Source organism: Perissodus microlepis, chromosome 12 (genome assembly GCF_051167445.1).
Source record: "Perissodus microlepis isolate ML-2025 ecotype Zambia chromosome 12, ASM5116744v1, whole genome shotgun sequence".
In the NCBI taxonomy this organism is placed as follows: domain Eukaryota; kingdom Metazoa; phylum Chordata; class Actinopteri; order Cichliformes; family Cichlidae; genus Perissodus; species Perissodus microlepis.
The window spans coordinates 36,478,092-36,501,012 of record NC_140472.1 but is presented as its reverse complement, the minus strand read 5'-3'; the positions used below and the strand labels follow the sequence as shown (position 1 = coordinate 36,501,012).

Genomic DNA, 22,921 nt, shown 5'->3' with positions numbered 1-22,921 from the left:
GTAGTCAAGACCGCCTAAACCAAGACCGAGACAGAGTCAAGACCGAGACAAAAAGTCTTTAAACTGCAGCCAGATGCTGCTTCGTTTACGGGTGTCGGGCATATTATGTGTTTTTGCGATGCACAGCCCTCCTCACCGCTGTCCACTGTCTCACTCACTCACTGAGAGGACAGACGCACGCTCCACGTGACTCTCACCCTCTCTGTTTTTCACACAATGATATTATCCTATATCCTCGCATGTGATTGGCCACAGTATGGAGGGATTGGAGCGTAGCCGAGCCACTGTGTGAGAGCTGAGCAGCCAAAGGAAATTAAGTGAGGAGCGGCTCTCGCTCAATGGGAGTCGAGTCTGATTCACTACAAAGCGCTCTGTAAGCACGGCTCTTAGAGCTGATGCTTTTGAAATGACACATTATCGAACGTTACGGTGTGTGTCATGGAAACTGTTGACTCCAGATCTCCCGACCACTATGTGGATCTGAGACGGCAAGACCGAGACAAGACCGAGACCATGTAAAAGTGGTCTCGAGACATCCAAGTCTACTTCAGTCTCAGCTGAGTGTAGGCCTCCAACCTAATAAACAGGACACTGACTGAAACCAGTAGCACTGACAACAGTGCGCTGTGAGGTGACAAAACACATCACTGTGTTTAGTGACGTGTGGAGCGAGGACCCACATGCAGCCTAACCGTAGCCCGGCTGGAGCAAACAAACATAATGGAAGCAAACTGATCTCAGTGCACATGAGACAGAGGCCCAGACATGACTGAGCTGAGGGAGAGACAGATACGAGCAGAGCAGAGAAACAATACACAAGATCTCAAACCTCATTCCAGAAATAACTAACAGTTCCACGCAAACACAAACCCGGGACAGCGACAGTCTGTGAGGGACCCGCAACCCAAACCAGGTACAGAAAGTAGGACTGTAGAAGATGTTCATCAAGGGTCGCAGTTTCTCCTGGTTTAGATGGATTCTGATGGCCCCAATTCCCAGGTGGTGCAGCACCTGGTGGTGCAGATGCTCCTCAGAGACAGAAAGGCCTCGGAGGTCTGCAGCCCAGTAAGAGCAGAACCACCAGAAAACCCAGATCTGGTCTCACAGCAGTCTCAGCCTTCAGACGCTGTTTGCTCTTGTTGTGGTCACCGCGCCCTCTAGTGGGCGCTAACAACACCTCACTCAGTTGGTCTGTTTTATTAAAATTCTCCAAAATGCTTTAGTGCTGACCTTTGATCGTGTTTTCTGGCGTCGCGAGGAGCCCAGCCGGCAGCAGACAGGTGAATGCCTGCGTACTGATAACCTGAGAGTCAACAGTGTTAGGTAAGACCCAAAAACCCCTGCTGAGTAAACTCACCTTTGTTACACACTCAGCTCTGCATACAAACAAACAGAGGAGCTTCCACCTCGGTTGTGTTTCACTGAGGACCCCCAGCCGTTTGCCAATAGCCGAGTAAATGAATAACTAATCAAATCCAGCTGTGTCGCTCAGTTCTCTGCAGAGCTCAGTGTATTTCTTACTCACCTTCAGGATGAAGGTGTATGTCCTCCTCGCGTGTGTGTGGCTTCTCTGCTGGAGGTCGGAGGCTCAGTCCAGCTCGTAAGTCTGTTTGAACTTTATTACTTGTTAATGAATGTTTTATTACCCTGCAGCCTCACATTTACTGCCGCAGCTGTTTTGGGCTTAAACAGCTGTGTTCATGTTCAGCTGCAGGGTGTGCAGAAGAAACAAAAGGTCAGAACAACTTATTTGATGCCCAAGCACAAAGAAGCTTGTAGCGTCCTGCATTTCCTCGATCAGGCCGGCTGTGTCAAACAGCAGAGAGTCAGCGTGGTCCGCGTTAGTCCTGTTTACCGTCCATCAGGTCACCAGTGGATAAGTGAGGGTTAAGGTTAGGTTGAATTTCCCCACATGCTAAACATGCCCAGCTTTTCAAACTAGAAGATTTTACCTCTCCAACCAAATCTCATAGATCCATTTTGACCTTCCAGATTTCCGGCATGCCAAACAGGTGAAAATTCCATATAAATGTGATCCTATTCCAAACAGGTCGGTGGAAACCTGTGGATGTTAAGAGGTTAAGAACCACAAAATCAATAACCTCTATAGACAGGGACAAGGTTTTTGTGCAAGAAGCTTTTGTTGACCAATCACATTTGACCGGGTGAGTCACACACCTCCAGGAGAGCGTTAACCAACCCAAACGCCCCCCTGCTCAACGGTCATGTTTGCCAAGGCTTCAGCAGGTACCAGTACAGGTGCAGAGCAGTCGGGGCTGTTTTTGCAACCAACATTTTAAATTTGCAGCTGCAACAAAGTTTGTAGTCTTTGGATAAAAAGAGCTCCAAGATAACGTTGTTGTGAGTTGGCACTACGTGATAAACTGAAATCTTCACACCGAGTTCTGAGTTTCCAGCAGCCTGAAATAAACCAAAATTACATCCAGTTGACTTTTAAGACCCCGAAATAAGAAGGTGGAAAAAAACTACTAAAGGTTTGTTTCACCCTTTAAAGACACCTTTGAACTCTTTGGGTACTTCCTGGAGATTGAGAGCATTGAACTTGTGGGGATGTGTGTGGGGGAAACAGCTCGTAGTTTGCATGGAGTGTTAGTCTGTGAAGGTTCTCAGTCATCCAGGTCATCGTAGTCCAAGGAGCTCGGAAAGAAAAGGGTCTGGACTTCTTTAAGCTGCTTGACGACGCTTCATCCGAGAAGCTTCTTCAGGTATAAGGTTAAATGGTGGAGAGTCCCAGATAGACTATCCTCTCTACATAATCGCACGAGCCAAGGAGTGATTATGGAGGTCTCCGTCTTCTAAAGAGAAGACAGATGGTTTGAAAGAGGAGTGAAAGAAGCATCTATGTCCACTGTGAACGGCCATCTTTGAACAGAGGCGGGGCTTATGACCCCAACTGTCTGCCTATAATCCAGACACCTTAACGCCCACTCACATCCTGGGCCATCTGACCTCAGTTAGTCACATGACAGGGTGGGGCCAGGTTTCACCATGAGTTCACCCGAAACCCTGGCTGATTGTGACCCACACCTGTTTTCACACCTTGGCTCGTGTGATTAGGTGGAGGATCATCAGGGGGTCCTTTGTCCCTCTTTGAGGGGACTCTCCGCCATTTGACCCTAGAACTGAAGAACCTTCTTGGATGAGAGGTGAAACGTCTTCAAGCAACTTACAGAAGTCCAGACGCTCTTCTTTCCAAGCTACTTAGACCATGGAGCGCTAGCTTTGAGTTGTTTCTGACTCATTGGAATAACAGCAGAATATTCACTGAGCATAAATATGCTTTTTAAAAATGTAATTCCTTAAATTTAAATTTGATACGAGTCTGGACAAACGTTCACAGACTGTATGTGCTGATGATATGTGCAAGTATCAACAGCATAAGCTGCTCTAGACGAATGTGACAAACTAATAACAACCTAAATATGCATCACCTTAAAACGTCTCCTCTCTCAGGTATCTGATAACGGCACCTCTATCGCTCCGCCTGGACGCCGTGGAGACCGTGGTGGTGCAGCTGTTTGGTTTTACAGGTGAAGTCACCGTCTCCCTGTTCCTGAAGACGTCAATGGCTCCGAATCATCGGGTTCTGACTCAGGAGGTCGTGACCCTCAATGCACAAAATAACCACCAGGCTGACGCCAAAGTCCGGGTGAGAAAAGATGCTAACAGGCTAACACCTGCAGTTTACCTGAAGGCATCTGAAATACTTATGATGTCACTTCCTTTTTACAGCTGTACCCAAACCAGCTGGACAAGAGTGTGACTCATGTGATTCTCCATGTGCAGTCAGGTGTGATCAATCAGCACCAGTTTGTGCCCATCAGTCGCACCAATGGCTTCCTGTTCATCCAAACCGACAAACCGCTGTACACGCCGCGTCAGAGCGGTGAGAGAAGTTTGTCCCAGTTCAGACTCCAGCCTTCTCCTCATTAATCTTATGTTTTATAACCCATCTTTACACTCAGCTAGTCAGGTGGTTGTCATGTAGTCATAAAGACAGACTGGTTTGGGGGTCTGAGGATAGAGGGTGTGGCCTGTTGAGGCTGCTGGAACTCAAACTGCAGAAGAAGTTCATGGTGGTTCTGATAGAAAGGTGCCACAGTACACAGAGCATGCAGTTTGTTGCATAAGGGACGCATAGTCAGAGACCAATCACGGTACCCACGCTGACCCGTGTTCAGCTGACAGTACCAACGATGGGCACGAGAGCTTCAGAACTGGACCACAAATCGCAAATTATACAGCTCCAAATCCCAACAACAGTGTCAAGGTGCTTTATATTGTAAGGTAGACCCTACAATAATACATACAGAGAAAAACCCAACAATCATATGACGCCCTATGAGCAGCACTTTGGCGACAGTGGGAAGGAAAAACTTCACCTGGAGGGGCGGGGCCATCTGTTGCGACCGGTTGGGGTGAGAGAAGGAAGACAGGATAAAGACATGCTGTGGAAGAGAGACAGAGATTAATAACAGATATGATTCAATGCAGAGAGGTCTGTTAACACATAGTGAGTAAAGAAGAAACACTCAATGCATCATGGGAACCCCCCAGCAGCCTACACCTGTTGCAGCATAACTAAGGGAGGATTCAGGGTCACCTGGCCCAGCCCTAACTATATGCTTTAGCAAAAAGGAAAGTTTGAAGCCTAATCTTAAAAGTAGAGATAGTGTCTGTCTCCTGAATCCAAACTGGAAGCTGGTTCCACAGAAGAGGGGCCTGAAAACTGAAGGCTCTGCCTCCCATTCTACTTTTAAATACTCTAGGAACAACAAGTAGGCCTGCAGTGTGAGAGCGAAGTGCTCTAATAGGGTGATATGGTGCTACAAGGTCATTAAGATAAGATGGGGCCTGATTATTTAAGACCTTGTATGTGACGAGCAGGATTTTGAATTCTGGATTTAACAGGAAGCCAAAACAGGAGAAATCTGCTCTCTCTTTCTAGTCCCTGTCAGGACTCTTGCTGCAGCATTTTGGATTAACTGAAGGCTTTTCAGTGAGTTTTTAGGACTTCCTGATAATAATGAACCAGGTGGAAAAGATCAAATATTACTCGGTGTGTTGAACTTTTTTCCTCATGCGTGCAGATTAAAGAAGAAAGAATCAGATTTTACAGATAACTGTGTTACTGCTGTGTGTGATCAGCAGCATTATGAGCTCACTGTCTGTATCATCAGGAATACAAAGTCACAGATACATCAGTTAAATGTTTTTATGATGGAGGGGCGTACCATCTAAGCTGATGTTTCTAAAATGTCCTTCTTAATTTTGGGAGCTTCAGGCATGGCTGGACTGGAACCATCAGCTGCTGATTTGGAGATGTCTGTTTAAGAGAACAGATAAATAACTTCAATCTGAATTCCAGCTGCATGTTAACCACTGTATCACTGTACCTGTGTCATAGCAAATTACAGTTCAATGTCCAATGTGTAAAAGAGGTCATATACCTGGAGATCCAGTTGGGCCACTGGTCGGGGGGCTGCTCCCTCCTGAGTCTGTGTGCTGTTGGCTCCAGCCGATCCAGGAGAGAAGGACAACCGCTGCCTAAGCAAAAACCTGTAGTGATCCCGTACGTGTCAGGAGTATCGGAGCAGCTGAGACGCATTTTTTCTAAACACCGGGTCTCTGTGGCTTTTAAACCCCAAAACACGCTGCACCAAAAATTGTTCCACCCCAAGGATCGGGTCCTCCGACACAAACAGAGTAACATAGTGTACGCTGTTAAGTGCAGGAGGATTGGCAGGATTTATACATCGGGGAAACCAAACAACCTCTGGCTACAACACAGAAGAGCCACCTCGTCAGGCCAGGACTCTGCAGTCTGTTTACACCTACAGGCCAGTGGACACTCTTTCAAGGCAACACGTTCTCACTCCCAAAGCGTAACATTTTACGCTAGATGACAAATCGTCAACATATTACGTTTTCGGCTACCCACCACGTTCCTAAATGACGACCTCGGAAAAATGAGGAAATATGAGTACCGTCTGGACTCAATCTACACATGTTCGCTCTTTTTCTTCACATCGCTTAGAAACACGCTACTTAACATCATTAAAGTCCCGGCTAAGGTCAGGAATAAGGTTAGGTTTAGGGCTGGAACGTCTATTACCGCGGGAGCGTCATTGCACTGGATTTCAGCCATAACCCGCCGCGTACCATAAGAACGCCGAAGGTCTCCTTTCGCGTTCCCCAGGAACGCCGCAGGACGTGACAAAACGTCGGCATGTTACGCCTCGGGAGTGAGAACGGGCTGTTCAAGGATGAGGATGTACACATCCTGGACAGGGAGGAACGCTGGTTTGAGGGCAGAGTCAAGGAGGCCATTTACATGAAAAGGGAAAGACCATCTCTGAATCGAGGAGGGGCCTAAGGGTACATCTGTCACCATCTTACAATGCTGTGATTGCAGCCATTCCCCAACTCTCTGTGAATGGTACATGATCATAAACTGACCTCACAGCCCATCGTTCATTCAGTGCTGCTAGTGTCAGTCATTGTGCAAATGTCCTGTTTATAAGGTTGAAACCTGCAGTCAGCTGAGACTGAAGAAGTCACCTGATGATGATGAAACGTTTCTCTCACTGAACAGAACCAGATGGACAGAATCAGCCTTTTGAGACTTGTGGACATGATCAAAGAAGGTAACAGTACAGCTACCTGCATGGGGGAGAGGGTTCGTATACCTGGAAGTCCACTGGAGACTCCGCCCCCTCACTCTCTGAGTCAGTCAGTTCTGTCTCCTCCCTGCTCTAACACGTGTCCTCAGTTTCCATGAGAAGCATTGGTGTGTGGTGTCTTTGATCAACAGGTTCATATGCATTCATAGAGTTTGGTAGATCTCCTCAGCCAGTCCTTGCCAAGGGTTCCTGTTAAGGTCTCCATCAGCTCAGAGCTGGATTTCATCTTTCAGGCTGTCTTTGTCATGGTTTCTGTAGTCGGATGGTTCTCATTAACCTAAAAATTCAGACGATCCTCTTTCAGGTTCTCCGTTACACCATCACCCTCGTCACTCATACAGCTGTGTTTCTGTTCCCAGTCAAAGTGAGGGCGTTCTCCTTGAACCAGGAGCTGAGACCGGCTAATCGCAGCGTCTACCTGACATTTAAGGTAAGCAGGAAGTTGTCCTGTGTAGTAGCAGGAGGGTGCAGTGATGGGTTCCATAAAATCTTACCCCCTCCCTCCCGCCAGGACCCGGACCATACAACAGTGGACATTGTGGAGATGGTCGATGTGAACAATGGAATCCCATCTCTGCAAAACCCCTTTAAGATCCCCGTCAACCCAAAGTAAGAAATAAGAGTGTAAAACAAGCGACACACAGCTGTGTGGTTGTGTATCTAAAGTCATGTCTGTGATTCCAGGTTGGGCATTTGGTCCATTGAAGCTTCTTACTCCAATGATTTCACCACAACAGCAACCACCGACTTTGAAGTTAGAGAATACGGTACATTATAATATCATGAAGCAAACTGCTGGTGCTGATCGAGGGTAAAACACGCGTTATTGATGGCTTTCACCCTGCATCAGTTCTTCCCAGTTTCTCCATCCAAGTGGAACCAGAAGCAAATTACATCAGTCACAACTTATTCACCAGTTTCAACTTCAAGGTTTCAGCCAGGTGAATAAACATTTCTGCACTATTTATAGACTTTCAAATAATTTAAAGCTGTCAGTTACACACGAGTGGTATTTTTACCTGTCCCAGGTATCTCCACGGCGCTCCGGTGGCTGATGGTGACGTGTTTCTGCGCTACGGCTATGTTAGTGGGAAAAGTCCTCCAGTTATCATCCCAAACTCTATCATCAGAGAAAGTGTAAGAGACATGAACAAACACAAGGACACTTGTTATTATTATTATTAATGCCGATTAATGTTGACAGTATTGTTATTTGAACCATTTCACTCGTGCTCCAGCTGTTTTATGCTACAGAAACCATCCAGGTATCCAAATGTTCAGCTTTTTCAGGATGACTGATGTATTACTTTGACTTTTTGTAACTTTTATAGTTGTTTTTTCAATATTTAGACTGTTATGGATTTATTTTATCAGGCAAGTTTACTAATAACCAAAACAGATGTTTTGAAGTTGCAGACGGTCCATTTTAGCTCCGAACTGTGTGATGTGTGCGAGACCTGCCGTGGTATTCACCTCGTACACTACTCACTTGATCTGAATGCCGGAGGTTGTCACAAATCTTACAGGTCTCCAAAAAGGTACTGAACTTCAGCTCCGTGTGGAGGTGGGAATGCTCGATGTGGTCTCTTAAAAAGATCGCAGAGTGAATCAGTTTGTCCTCCTGGTTTAAGCAGTCTTCATTCAAATCTTTGACTGGACTTTGGGGGATAGTCAGGCTCTTTGTCCAGCTGCTTCACAGTGCTGGTGTTTTTTAAGAACCAGCTCACATTTCAGAATGTTGATTTGAACTTTGGCACCAAGACTGCAGAAACACTGTGTTTGCTGCATCTGCAAATTATCTATGAACCTCTTACAGCAATCCCACTGACAGTTGATGAGGTCAGTGCTTCTAACTTTGGGCTTTTTTTTAGGGTGTTACCTGCATAAAGAGAAGCCGACATTATTCTAGTGGTGTTAGGTTATTGACGATCCTCCTCCAGGTGATTCTCATCATGTAACTCATATCTGTTGTGTTTCTTTGACAGCGGTGTCTGTGTGTGTCTCTTTCAGTTGTCCTCAGCGGGTGACGTGGATGTGATTGTTAATATGCAGAAGGTTCTGTCTGAATACAATGGACCAAAAGACCTCAACAGCCTGCTGGGGAAGTACCTGTACATAGCTGTACTGGTGGAAGAGAGCACAGGTGAGCATGGATCACTGCTCTTAGCCCGATTCTTTGAAATACTTAAATATTTAATTTGTGGGGCGGATTTTGTCTCTCAGGTGGTATTACTCAGGAGACCGAGTTTGCTGCAGTGAAGTTTGTCAAATCACCTTACAGCCTGAGCCTGGTGTCCACGCCCCCCTTCCTCAAACCTGGACTGCCTTATAACATCCAGGTGTGTGTCATAGAAGCTCTTTATGTTTAACGTGTGGTTCATGCGACCGTCGCTCAGTTTGAAGCCTTTTTGAAGGATTGTGCGATGCCATGTTCAGACCAAGTTTCATGTCGTGGTCCTCGCACGAATACAATCGCTGTGCTCTAGAAGCACTTCACATCCCACAAATACTTTCCCATTATAGCCAATGGGAGCGGGAGCAGTATTAGTGATAGCTGCAGTCGTTTCACGGCGGCATATCTTCAGGGTTTTCAGAACCAGGAAGTCTTTGACTATGCTTACTTTTTTCTGAATCCTCTTCTTCTTTGCTGTGCTGACGTTATCTTCCATTTGTGAGTGTCCATAGTGTCCCAGGCTGTGGACCAACCTCAGAGAACAGGTATTAGCACCACAAAGTCATTTTTCACCAAAGCTCAAATAGTTTCTGAAAATGCTAGTTAGAAAATGACCCAACTAAAAACTAAAAACATTGATAGGAAACTCGCAGAACAGACTAAACAATATATGAAAGGACGCAGAGGGCAGTGTAATAACACAAAAAACACAAGAATCCAATAATTCCAAACTGTGGGTCAGAGACCGATGACCACATCAGGCTGGCTGCCCAGATGCTGCCCACTCCTGATCATCCATTTCAGTTTAACCCTTTCATGCATGAATTATGACAGCCTCAATCAGGATTTCTTAAGTATTTTTATTCATCTTTGAACTTCATTTTTTTTAAAACATGTACTTTTTGAAGAGTTTTTTTACATGTCCACTTAGCTGGACAACATACGTGTCAATGGGTGGCAGGTATGGAGTGACACATTAGTGTCCAGTGTAGTGGTTTATGTGCAAGTATACCATCAACACTGACACAAATACAAGAGCACGGCCTTTGAATAGCTGTCCACTGTAGTGACCACTATGTGTGAAAGGGTTAATTCAGTTCTATTCATAGAGTGCCAAATGATAACAACAGTGCTTCATACTGTAAGGTAAAGACTAAACAGTAATACAGAGAAAACCCAACAATCAGATGACACCCTTTAAGCAAATGCTTGGTGACAGTGGGAAGGAAAAAGAACACATTTTCTTAGGTGTGATTCCTCCCGGAGATGCAGATCCTTGTCAGGAAGGACATCCACTGTGAAACCTCTGCTGAACCAAGCAGGCGGCGCTACCTGCTGTAGTGATTCCTGTGGCAAAGGAGAAGCTGAAAGCAGCTTTACCGAAGAACAATCATGAGCCTTACCATTATCCGTCCATCCATCCATCCATCCATCCGTCCATCCGTCCGTCCGTCCATCCGTCCATCCGTCCATCCGTCCATCCATCCGTCCGTCAATCCGTCCTTCCGTCCTTCCGTCCGTCCTTCCGTCCGTCCATCAGTCCATCCATCCATCTGTCTATCCATCCATCCATCCATCCATCCATCAGTCCATCCGTCCGTCCATCCGTCCATCCATCCATCCATCCGTCCGTCCTTCCTTCCGTCCGTCCGTCCGTCCGTCCGTCCGTCCGTCCGTCCGTCCGTCCGTCCGTCCGTCCGTCCGTCCGTCCATCAGTCCATCCATCCGTCCGTCCGTCCGTCCGTCCGTCCATCCATCCATCCATCCATCAGTCCATCCATCCGTCCGTCCTTCCGTCCATCCATCCATCCGTCCGTCCTTCCTTCTGTCCGTCCGTCCATCCATCAGTCCATCCATCCGTCCGTCCGTCCGTCCGTCCGTCCGTCCGTCCATCAGTCCATCCATCCATCCATCCATCCATCAGTCCATCCACCCATCCATCCGTCCATCATTCCATCCATCCATCCATCCATCAGTCCATCCATCCATCCATCCGTCCGTCCATCCGTCCATCCGTCCATCCATCAGTCCATCCATCCATCCAGCCATCCATCCATCCATCCGTCCATCCATCCATCCATCAGTCCATCCATCCGTCCGTCCATCCGTCCATCCGTCCGTCCATCCGTCCCTCCGTCCCTCCGTCCCTCCGTCCGTCCATCCATCCGTCCATCCATCCATCCATCCGTCCGTCCATCCATCCATCCATCCATCCGTCCATCCGTCCATCCATCCGTCCGTCCGTCCGTCCATCCTTCCATCCATCCGTCCATCCGTCCGTCCGTCCGTCCATCCATCCATCCATCAGTCCATCAATCCATCCGTCCGTCCATCCGTCCGTCCATCCATCCGTCCATCCGTCCGTCCATCCCTCCATCCATCCATCCATCCGTCCATCCATCCATCCATCCATCCATCCGTCCATCCATCAGTCCATCCGTCCGTCCATCCGTCCATCCATCCATCCGTCCGTCCGTCCGTCCGTCCGTCCATCAGTCCATCCATCCATCCATCCATCAGTCCATCCGTCCGTCCATCCTTCCATCCATCCTTCCATCCATCCATTCGTCCATCCGTCCGTCCGTCCGTCCGTCCGTCCGTCCATCAGTCCATCCATCCATCCATCCATCAGTCCATCCATCCATCCATCCATCCGTCCATCATTCCATCCATTCAATTCAATTTTATTTATATAGCGCCAAATCACAACAAAAGTCGCCTCAAGGCGCTTCATAGATACAGAGAAAAACCCAACAATCATATGACCCCCTATGAGCAAGCACTTTGGCGACAGTGGGAAGGAAAAACTCCCTTTTAACAGGAAGAAACCTCCGGCAGAACCAGGCTCAGGGAGGGGCGGCCATCTGCTGCGACCGGTTGGGGTGAGAGAAGGAAGACAGGATAAAAGACATGCTGTGGAAGAGAGACAGAGGTTAATAACAGATATGGTTCAATGCAGAGAGGTCTATTAATACATAGTGAGTGAGAAAGGTGACTGGAAAGGAAAAACTCAATGCATCTTGGGAATCCCCCGGCAGCCTACGTCTATTGCAGCATAACTAAGGGAGGATTCAGGGTCACCTGGTCCAGCCCTAACTATATGCTTTAGCAAAAAGGAAAGTTTTAAGCCTAATCTTGAAAGTAGAGATAGTTTCTGTCTCCCGAATCCAAACTGGAAGCTGGTTCCACAGAAGAGGGGCCTGAAAACTGAAGGCTCTGCCTCCCATTCTACTTTTAAATACTCTAGGAACAACCAGTAGGCCTGCAGAGCGAGAGCGAAGTGCTCTAATAGGGTGATATGGTACTACAAGGTCATTAAGATAAGATGGGGCCTGATTATTTAAGACCTTGTATGTGAGGAGCAGGATTTTGAATTCAATTCTGGATTTAACAGGAAGCCAATGAAGGGAAGCCAAAACAGGAGAAATATGCTCTCTCCTTCTAGTCCCTGTCAGTACTCTTGCTGCAGCATTTTGGATTAGCTGAAGGCTTTTCAGTGAGTTTTTTGGACATCCTAATAATAATGAATTACACTAGTCCAGCCTGGAAGTAATAAATGCATGAACTAGTTTTTCAGCGTCACTCTGAGACAGGATATTTCTAATTTTAGAGATGTTGCGCAAATGGAAGAAAGCAGTCTTACATATTTGTTTAATATGTGCGTTGAAGGACATGTCCTGGTCAAAAATGACTCCAAGGTTCCTCACAGCGTTACTGGAGGCCAAGGTAATGCCATCCAGAGTATGAATCTGGTTAGATACCATATTTCTAAGATTTTCAGGGCCGAGTACAATAACCTCAGTTTTATCTGAATTAAGAAGCAGAAAGTTAGCGGCCATCCAGGTCTTTATGTCTTTAAGACATTCCTGCAGTTTAACTAATTGGTGTGTGTTATCTGGCTTCATGGGCAGATAGAGCTGGGTGTCATCTGCATAGCAGTGAAAATGTATGCTATGTCTTCTAATGATGCTGCCTAAGGGAAGCATGTATAATGTAAACAGAATTGGTCCTAGCACTGAACCCTGTGGAACTCCATAATTGACCTCAGTGTGTGAAGAGGACTCTCCATTTACATGCACAAATTGGAGTCTATTAGATAGATATGATACAAACCACTGCAGTGCAGTACCTGTAATACCTACAGCATGTTCTAATCGCTCTAATAGGATATTATGGTCGACAGTATCGAACGCTGCACTGAGGTCTAGCAGGACAAGCACAGAGATGAGTCCACTGTCAGAGGCCATAAGAAGATCATTTGTAACCTTCACTAAAGCTGTTTCTGTGCTGTGATGAGCTCTGAAACCTGACTGAAACTCTTCAAATAAACCATTCCTCTGCAGATGATCTGTTAGCTGTTTGACAACTACTCTTTCAAGGATTTTTGATATGAAAGGAAGGTTGGAGATTGGCCTATAATTAGCTAAGACTGCTGGGTCTAGAGATGGCTTTTTGAGTAAAGGTTTAACCACAGCCAGCTTGAAGGCCTGTGGTACATAGCCGACCATTAGAGATAGGTTGATCATATTTAAGATCGAAGAATTAATCAATGGCAGGACTTCTTTGAGCAGTTTTGTAGGAATGGGGTCTAAAAGACACGTTGATGGTTTGGAGGAAGTAATTATTGAAGTTAACTCAGAAAGATCAATTGGAGAAAAAGAGTCTAACTTAACATCAATGGTACTAAGAGTAGCTGTAGATAATATTACATCTGTGGGATGATTACTGGTAATTTTTTCTCTAATGATAAAAATTTTATTTGTGAAGAAGTTCATGAAGTCATTACTAGTTAACGTTAAAGGGATGGTTGGCTCAACAGAGCTCTGACTCTTTGTCAGCCTGGCTACAGTGCTGAAGAGAAACCTGGGGTTGTTCTTATTTTCTTCAATCAGTGATGAATAGTAAGATGTTCTGGCTTTGCGGAGGGCTTTCTTATAAAGCAGCAAACTATTTCTCCAGGCTAAATGATGATCCTCTAAATTTGTGACACGCCATTTCCTCTCCAGATTACGAGTCATCTGCTTTAGGGTACGTGTTTGAGAATTATACCACGGAGTCAGGTACTTCTGATTAGAGACCTTAGTTTTCACTGGAGCTACAGTATCCAGAGTCGTACGTAGTGAGGAGGTGAAATTATTAACAAGATAATCGACCTCTGTTGGGGTAGCGTTCAGATAACTGCTCTGCTCTGTGTTGGTACAGGGCATTGAAGATGATAACAGTGGGTGGATTATATTCTTAAACTTAGTTACAGCGCTTTCAGAAAGACATCTACTTTGATAAAATCTACTCTCCACTGCTGTGTAATCAATTATTGTAAATGTAAATGTTATCAGGAAATGATCAGACAGGAGAGGGTTTTCAGGAAACACTGTTAAATGTTCAGTTTCTATGCCATATGTTAAAACAAGATCTAGAGTGTGATTAAAGTGGTGGGTGGGTTCTTTTACATTTTGAGAGAAGCCAATTGAGTCTAATAACAGACTAAATGCCATGTTGAGGCTGTCATTTTTAGCATCTACATGGATGTTAAAATCACCACCATCCATCCCTCCATCCATCAGTCCATCCATCCATCCATCCATCCGTCCATCCATCCATCCGTCCGTCCATCCGTCCGTCCATCCGTCCCTCCGTCCGTCCTTCCGTCCATCCGTCCATCCATCCGTCCGTCCTTCCGTCCATCCGTCCATCCGTCCCTCCATCCGTCCGTCCATCCGTCCGTCCTTCCCTCCGTCCCTCCGTCCGTCCTTCCGTCCGTCCATCCATCCGTCCCTCCGTCCGTCCTTCCATCCATCCCTCCATCCATCAGTCCATCCATCCATCCATCCATCCGTCCATCCATCCATCCGTCCGTCCTTCCGTCCATCCGTCCATCCGTCCCTCCGTCCGTCCGTCCATCCGTCCGTCCTTCCCTCCGTCCCTCCGTCCGTCCTTCCGTCCGTCCATCCATCCGTCCGTCCGTCCGTCCTTCCGTCCATCCGTCCGTCCATCCGTCCATCCATCCGTCCATCCGTCCCTCCATCCATCCATCCATCCATCCATCCATCCGTCCATCCATCCATCCGTCCATCCATCAGTCCATCCGTCCGTCCATCCGTCCATCCATCCGTCCATCCGTCCGTCCGTCCGTCCGTCCGTCCGTCCATCAGTCCATCCATCCATCCATCCATCAGTCCATCCATCAGTCCATCCGTCCGTCCATCCGTCCATCCATCCATCCGTCCATCCGTCCGTCCGTCCGTCCGTCCGTCCCTCCGTCCATCCATCCATCCATCCATCCATCAGTCCATCCACCCAGCCGTCCATCCATCAGTCCATCCGTCCGTCCATCCGTCCATCCATCCGTCCATCCATCCATCCGTCCATCCGTCCGTCCGTCCGTCCGTCCATCAGTCCATCCATCCATCCATCCATCAGTCCATCCATCAGTCCATCCGTCCATCCATCCGTCCATCTATCCATCCGTCCATCCGTCCGTCCGTCCGTCCGTCCGTCCATCAGTCCATCCATCCATCCATCCATCAGTCCATCCATCCATCCATCCGTCCATCATTCCATCCATCCCTCCATCCATCCATCCATCCGTCCGTCATTCCATCCATCCCTCCATCCATCAGTCCATCCATCCATCCATCCATCCATCCGTCCGTCCGTCCATCCGTCCGTCCGTCCGTCCGTCCATCCGTCCATCCATCCATCAGTTTATCCATCCGTCCGTCCATCCGTCCATCCGTCCGTCCATCCATCCGTCCATCCGTCCGTCCATCCATCCATCCATCCATCCGTCCGTCTATCCGTCCATCCGTCCCTCCGTCCGTCCTTCCGTCCATCCGTCCATCCGTCCTTCCCTCCGTCCGTCCTTCCGTCCATCCGTCCCTCCATCCGTCCGTCCGTCCATCCGTCCATCCGTCCGTCCATCCGTCCGTCCTTCCCTCCGTCCCTCCGTCCGTCCTTCCGTCCGTCCATCCATCCGTCCGTCCTTCCGTCCATCCGTCCTTCCGTCAATCCGTCCCTCAATCCGTCCATCCGTCCCTCCGTCCGTCCTTCCGTCTGTCCTTCCGTCCATCCGTCCGTCCTTCCATCCGTCCCTCCGTCCATCCGTCCTTCCGTCAATCCGTCCCTCCATCCGTCCTTCCGTCCATCCATCCGTCCGTCCGTCCGTCCGTCCGTCCGTCCATCCATCCATCAGTTTATCCATCCGTCCGTCCATCCGTCCATCCGTCCGTCCGTCCATCCATCCGTCCATCCGTCCGTCCATCCATCCATCCATCCATCCATCCATCCATCCATCCGTCCGTCCATCCGTCCGTCCATCCGTCCATCCATCCATCCGTCCGTCCGTCCTTCCTTCCGTCCGTCCGTCCGTCCGTCCGTCCGTCCATCCATCAGTCCATCCATCCGTCCGTCCGTCCGTCCGTCCATCCATCCATCCATCCATCAGTCCATCCATCCGTCCGTCCTTCCGTCCATCCATCCATCCGTCCGTCCTTCCTTCTGTCCGTCCGTCCGTCCGTCCATCCATCAGTCCATTCATCCGTCCGTCCGTCCGTCCGTCCATCAGTCCATCCATCCATCCATCCATCCATCCATCCATCCGTCCCTCCATCCGTCCATCCATCCATCCATCAGTCCGTCCATCCGTCCGTCCATCCGTCCGTCCTTCCGTCCGTCCATCCGTCCATCCATCCATCATCCATCCATCCGTCCGTCCATCCGTCCCTCCGTCCGTCCTTCCGTCCGTCCTTCCGTCCATCCATCCATCCATCAGTCCTTCAATCCATCCATCCGTCCGTCCATCCGTCCGTCCATCCGTCCGTCCATCCATCCATCCATCCATCCATCCATCCATCAGTCCGTCCATCCGTCCGTCCCTCCGTCCATCCATCCGTCCATCCATCCATCCGTCCGTCCGTCCGTCCATCAGTCCGTCCATCCGTCCGTCCGTCCGTCCGTCCGTCAATCAGTCCGTCCATCCGTCCGTCCGTCCGTCCGTCCATCAGTCCATCCATCCATCCATCCATCAGTCCATCCATCCATCCATCCGTCCATCATTCCATCCCTCCATCCATCAGTCCATCCATCCATCCATCCAGCCATCCATCCATCCATCCATCCATCCATCCATCAGTCCATCCATCCATCCGTCCGTCCGTCAGTCCGTCCATCCGTCCGTCCGTCCGTCCGTCCGTCCATCCGTCCGTCCATCTTCCTCTGGCCGGGTCACGGGGGCAGCAGCCGAAGCAGAGAAGCCCAGACCTCCATCTCCCCAGCCACCTCCTCCAGGTTGTCCAGGGGAACACCAAGGCGTTCCCAGGCCAGCCGAGAGATATAATCTCTCCAGCGTGTCCGAGGTCTGCCCCGGGGCCTCACCCAGGAGGCATCCTTGTCAGATGCCCGAATCACCTCAGCTGGCTCCTTTCGATGTGGAGCAGCAGCGGCTCTACTCTGAGCCCCTCCCAGATGGCTGAACTCCTCAACCTATCCCTAAGGGAGAGGCCAGCCACCCTTCTGAGGAAGCTCATTTCCGCCACTTGTATCCACGATCTCGTTCTTTCTGTCACGAGACATGAGCCTTACATGAGTTTCAAACACATCTTTCATTGGGAACTTTGGTCCTAACCTGTAATTCCAGTCCCCTTTTTCCCCTGGATTCTGCTGGACGTTACATTTTTAACCTTTTGCGTTTGGTTGTCTTTGGGAAACATATTGACCTGGAGATGATGAATTATATCAGATTTAACAAACAGATGATTACAAAGACACATTGCTGTGATGGCACCTACTTCACAGAAGGATCATCTGACATCTTTCATTATGTTGGAGATCCCAGCAACAGAAATGTCTACATACTCGAATAACTAGCACTCGAGAAGAGACGTTGCTGCAGCTTCTTCTTCTTTTAGGAGTGGCCACAGAGGATCATCCACCTCCTCCCATCACAGCATCCTCCTCTGCACATGTCCTACATCCATTAATCTTCTCTGAGACAGCTGCAACTAACACAAATACATCTCGGTAACACTCCTCGAGTTTAAAGCAGTTTGTCCATTTTTGCTGTTTCACCATGTCTCTACAGGTGCAGGTGAAGGATCACCTGGACAAGCCAGTGAGAGGTGTTCAGGTCAGTCTGGTGGAGAATGAGCTGTTCAGACAGGGGAGGAACCTCGAGGCCATGTCCTGCAGCGACAGCTCCACCAGCGATTCAAACGGCCTCACTTTCTTCATCTGCAACACACCTGGTGATGGAGTCAGGGCTGTTCTCAAGGTGGGCGTTGCAGGTGCTTTAGATGTGTGTGTCTCAGGGACAGGTAAAACTCGCCGTGCTGGATTTGTGAGCACGTGATCATGTGACTGTGTGACAATGACCAAAGAAAGAAGACAGGAAGTGTTGCTCAGATCTGTTTCCTGTGTGCTTCTTTAGTTTGTTTTTTACGTGTTGTTTCCTTGTTTTCTTATTTTATTTACTGTTTATTTATTTTGTTTGTATTTCGTTGTTTACTTTTTCCCGTCTTGTCTGCTTGGCTGCTTCTTCACTCGTTGTTGTTTATTTGTCTTTTAAATTTTAACTTCATGTCATGATGGTGTGGACTTATTGTTTAGTTGTGTACTTGTTGCTAACGTCTCCCCTTGCTGTTGTTGACAGTTTCAGACGGATGACTCCACCCTCCCAGCAGCCAGTCAGAGCAGTCTGACTCTGACAGCGGTCGCTTATTACTCGCCAAACCAACGTTATCTCTACATCGACGCCCCGCTGATGGGTCCCGGCCTCCAGGTGGGACGACCAGCGCGTCTCAGCGTGTACTCGGCCACGCCCTCCTACATTCCCATCAGAACCATCAGCTACCTGGTGAGGAGAAGCTGCCACACGATGCTGCTTTTCCTGTTTGTATTATTTCTCACAACATTGTGCCGCGCTCCCTCAGGTGATCTCTAAAGGGAAGGTGGTGGATTTCGGCAGCCAGAAGTTTCTCTCCAACGCTGACAACAAACATAGCCTGAGCTTTCAGGTGACGCCCGCCATGGTGCCGTCCATCAGGCTGCTGGTCTACTACATCCTGTTTGGAGAGAGGACGTCCGAGCTGGTGGCCGACTCCGTGTGGCTGGCCGTCGAAGACAGATGCATCAGCGGGCTCCAGGTACAACATCACACAACAGCCTGTGGTTTGTCGCTCCAGAGTCTGGTGTAATGATGTGTTCAAACGGACGTCAAGGAAGGTAAACACGCCTGGAATAAGACTGACCGACATGAGGTTTCAGGGGGGCAGGGAGGTGCTGCAGGTGTGAAATGGGGGTCACGCATCTTCATATCCAACAGGAACCAAAAACCCAAGAAAACCCAAAGCTCTGGACCTGTAATCCAAGAGTCGAACCTCGGGATGACCTAAAGCTAATAGACCAGTGCAAGCCTAATCCTGAGTGCAATCCTGAGACCAGTTTGCTTGCTGTGAGACCGCACAGCATGGGCATCAGTGTGGTGTTAGCTGATGGTTGATGCCTGGTGGCTCAAACCCTGCCTGCACCTTCATCTTCTGTGTGTCTGAGCCCAGGACAGAACAGCCTCTCAGCACTAGAGCAGTTAACGCTTCAAAATACCAGAGAGAAACAGAAATCTCTGTGCTGGATACCCTCACTGGAAGTGAAAAACCAGGGCCCCCTCCTGAATCTGGACCCCAGAGTAGAGGTTGGTGGACAGGGCTGAATTCAGAGGGCTGAGCACAGCCAGAAGAAATAACTTGAATACCTGCCATGATACCGTCTCTGTGGAGTCGCCACCCACAGGGACAGGCTGGGTGGAAGATGTGTTGACCCTCAACATTACAGATGTGGTTTTTGGGATGTGGAATGTGACCTCACTGGTCAGGAAGGAGGGTGTTCTGGGCTCTGATACCTCTGCACAGGCCCAGATCCCTCTGGAGAGGTTATTTGTATATCTTATCTGGCCTTGGAGCACATTGTGATCCCGGAGGAGAAGCTGGAAAGTGTCTGTAGAGCGGAGGATGCCTGGAGTACCCGCTTATCCAAAGTCACCATGGCTGTCTTTGGATAAGCGGGAGAAAACTGATGGATAGTTAGGACTTCATAAAAACCAGAAAAGGTTCTGTGTCAGTGTTGTCGCGTATGTTTGTGCACTTCCTGTAAGCTTCTGGGCAGAACATCGAATATCGCTGATCCTTTGTGTGTGTGTGTGTGTGTGTGTGTGTGTGTGTGTGTGGTAGACTGACATGTCTCTGGGTAAGCAGTACTACAAGCCCAAGGAACAACTCCAGCTGGATGTGAGGGCCAATCAGGATGGCCTGGTGGCTCTGTCTGCTGTCGACGCCGCCATCTTTACCCTACGACCCAACTACCGAGATCCTGTTTCCATGGTAATGCCAAAATCATACCGTTTTATCCGAGGCAGTTTGCTTCGGTTTGTCATTAAAAACAGACACAACAACAAACTGATGGCCCTTTATGTCGACTCTGACTTTAAAGGACGATATTTCAATTTCCACGTGTTGACAACTGACAGAATGAACTTTGACCCGCAGGTTCTTCGTCACATCGAGCAGAGCGACCTGGGCTGCGGTGGAGGCGGCGGTAAAGACAGCGCAGATGTTTTCCTTCTGGCCGGCCTCACCTTCATCACCAACGCCAACACGGCCCCCTCGACCAGCAGTACGTCAGTCAGTAAATGAGTGAAGGGAGACGCTGTGGTTAAAGTGCTGTACGGCTCACTCGTGCTTTGGTTATGGTGTTTCAGATGAGGCGTGCACAGCTGTCGTGCGTGCAAAGCGAGCTCTGACCGAAGAGGAGAAAAATGAGAAAGGTGAGACTGCAGCAGCATGTTTCCTTTCTGTTCCATGTTGTCCCGTCAACCTGCTCATTTGAGCATCACGTTGGTTGGTGTGACTCAAACACAAAGCATAATCACACTCCGCAGAGAATACATGGCATGTCTGATTAAAGTTTGACTGCCCTGCATCAGCCTGGCAACCTGTCCAGGGTGGACCCCGCCTCTCACAGTACGGTAGCTGTGATAGGCTCCACCCACTGACAAGGATAAGCAGAAATCTCTGACATTTCACTTCTTCACATCCAACAAGTGACCAGCGACCAGGGTCGCAGGGGCAGCAGCCCAAGCAGAGAAGCCCAGACCTCCCTCTCCCCAGCCACTGACTCCAGCTTGTGCGGGGGAACATCAAGGCGTTCCCAGGCCAGCCGAGAGATATAATCTCTCCAGCGTGTCCGAGGTCTGCCCCGGGGCCTTACCCAGGAGGCATCCTTGTCAGATGCCCGAACCACCTCAGCTGGCTCTAGTTTGAGTCCCTCCCGGATGGTTGAACTTCTCACCCTGTCTCTAAGGGAGAGGCCAGCAACTGTTCCGAGGAAGCTCAATTCCACCGCTTGTATCCGTGATCTCGTTCTTTCAGTCACTGCCCACAGCTCGTGAGCATAGGTGAGGGTAGGGACGCAGATCGACCGGTAAATTGAGAGCCTTGTTTTCACACTCAGCTAACTCTTCACCATGACGGACCAGTACAGCGTCCACATCATTGCAGCACCAAAAGAGCAGATGAACTGTAATGGCAAAAAGTCAACCCCCCCCCCAAAAAAAAAAAAAAATATATATATATGAACCTAAACTACATCCTGAACCCTACATGTAGCTCTCAAGAGGTTAAAGTGTCCATGTTGTCATTTAGCTCATTTAACCCATCTTATCCTGATCAGTAGACAAAGCCACTGTCCAGCACCCAGTGACCACCATTTATATATAAGTATGTAATTGAGCTGAATTGAATTTAAGAGTCTAAGATTTTCAGGGCCGAGTACAATAACCTCAGTTTGATCTGAATTAAGAAGCAGAAAGTTAGCGGCCATCCAGGTCTTTATGTCTTTAAGACATTCCTGCAGTTTAACTCATTGGTGTGTGTTATCTGGCTTCATGGACAGATAGAGTTGGGTGTCATCTGCATAGCAGTGTAAATGTATGCTATGTCTTCTAATGATGCTGCCTAAGGGAAGCATGTATAATGTAAACAGAATTGGTCCTAGCACTGAACCCTGTGGAACTCCATAATTAACCTCAGTGTGTGAAGAGGACTCTCCATTTACATGCACAAACTGGAGTCTATTAGATAGATATGTGTTTAACACACACACACCTTCACCTGTGTGTTTTGCTGACATGTTTGTAATGATGGGGGATAAATCAGTGGTGGATGTAAAGTAAAGTGTGTCCTTCTGTCTGTCCAGCGGCAAGATATGGTAAATTCAAAGTGTGCTGTGAAAATGGGATGAAGCGTGCTCCAACGTATACAAGCTGCCTTGATGAAGCTAAGGTATTTGTCCACAAGAACAGGAAAGTCTTCAAACTTGAGAGAGCAAGTCAACACTGTGTAACGGTCTACCAAGAATGCTGTGAGCATCTCCTGAGGAGCATCGGCCAAGGCAGCGTCATTGCACGTAATGGTCAGTGTGGACTTTTCTGTTTACAGCATCACACTCTGATGATACCAACGTAACAGCAGGAGCTCATTTCTGTGCTATTACAATCCACTGCTGCTCTACCTGTTCAGCACATATTCATTTCATAGCTGAATTACCTGTTAGCAGCTCCTGTATGCTGATACAGACAGCTGTTCTCTGACTGGTTTATAGAGTTTATTATGATGTCAGAGCAGGTGTAAGTCAATGTGTGTTGCACTCTTGTTTGTGTACAGAAATGGGTGCAGACTTTGACCTCGCTCCTTCTCTGGTGCGGAGCTACTTTCCAGAGAGCTGGATGTGGGAGGTGCAGCGCATCAGGTGACATCAAACACACCTCAGGAACAAAATCGATTAAAGTACTCTGCTCAGTCCCAGCTCCGTAGTTCTGTTCTCTACCAGAGCAGCTTTGCATGATTCACAGTTAGAAATAATGCGTATTTATCTGATACTGGGCCTCAGTGCAACCCTCAGACCATCCTGTCTGAAACAAGCTGTTTTAGCTCCACCCCCTTCAAACTAATGCTCTTCTGATTGGCTGTCCCCCATAAACACGTCTGTACTACTAAAA

General features: G+C 48.5%; 1 protein-coding gene across 1 annotated transcript in view; it reads left to right on the top strand.

Moving 5' to 3' along the window:
- The first annotated feature begins 1,491 nt into the window (after positions 1-1,491).
- The window catches only part of c5 (complement component 5), a 40,915-nt gene continuing 19,485 nt past the window's right edge, over positions 1,492-22,921 (top strand). The window contains exons 1-18 of the mRNA XM_084946427.1: positions 1,492-1,600; positions 3,475-3,670; positions 3,754-3,907; positions 7,064-7,134; positions 7,216-7,313; positions 7,389-7,471; positions 7,555-7,645; positions 7,733-7,841; positions 8,715-8,847; positions 8,928-9,043; positions 17,957-18,145; positions 18,524-18,727; positions 18,804-19,016; positions 20,097-20,246; positions 20,412-20,538; positions 20,624-20,689; positions 22,120-22,335; positions 22,587-22,671. Coding sequence (XP_084802553.1) covers positions 1,533-1,600; positions 3,475-3,670; positions 3,754-3,907; positions 7,064-7,134; positions 7,216-7,313; positions 7,389-7,471; positions 7,555-7,645; positions 7,733-7,841; positions 8,715-8,847; positions 8,928-9,043; positions 17,957-18,145; positions 18,524-18,727; positions 18,804-19,016; positions 20,097-20,246; positions 20,412-20,538; positions 20,624-20,689; positions 22,120-22,335; positions 22,587-22,671 — 2,369 coding nt within the window. The 5' untranslated portion in view covers positions 1,492-1,532. The remainder of the gene's footprint in view (positions 1,601-3,474; positions 3,671-3,753; positions 3,908-7,063; positions 7,135-7,215; positions 7,314-7,388; positions 7,472-7,554; positions 7,646-7,732; positions 7,842-8,714; positions 8,848-8,927; positions 9,044-17,956; positions 18,146-18,523; positions 18,728-18,803; positions 19,017-20,096; positions 20,247-20,411; positions 20,539-20,623; positions 20,690-22,119; positions 22,336-22,586; positions 22,672-22,921) is intronic.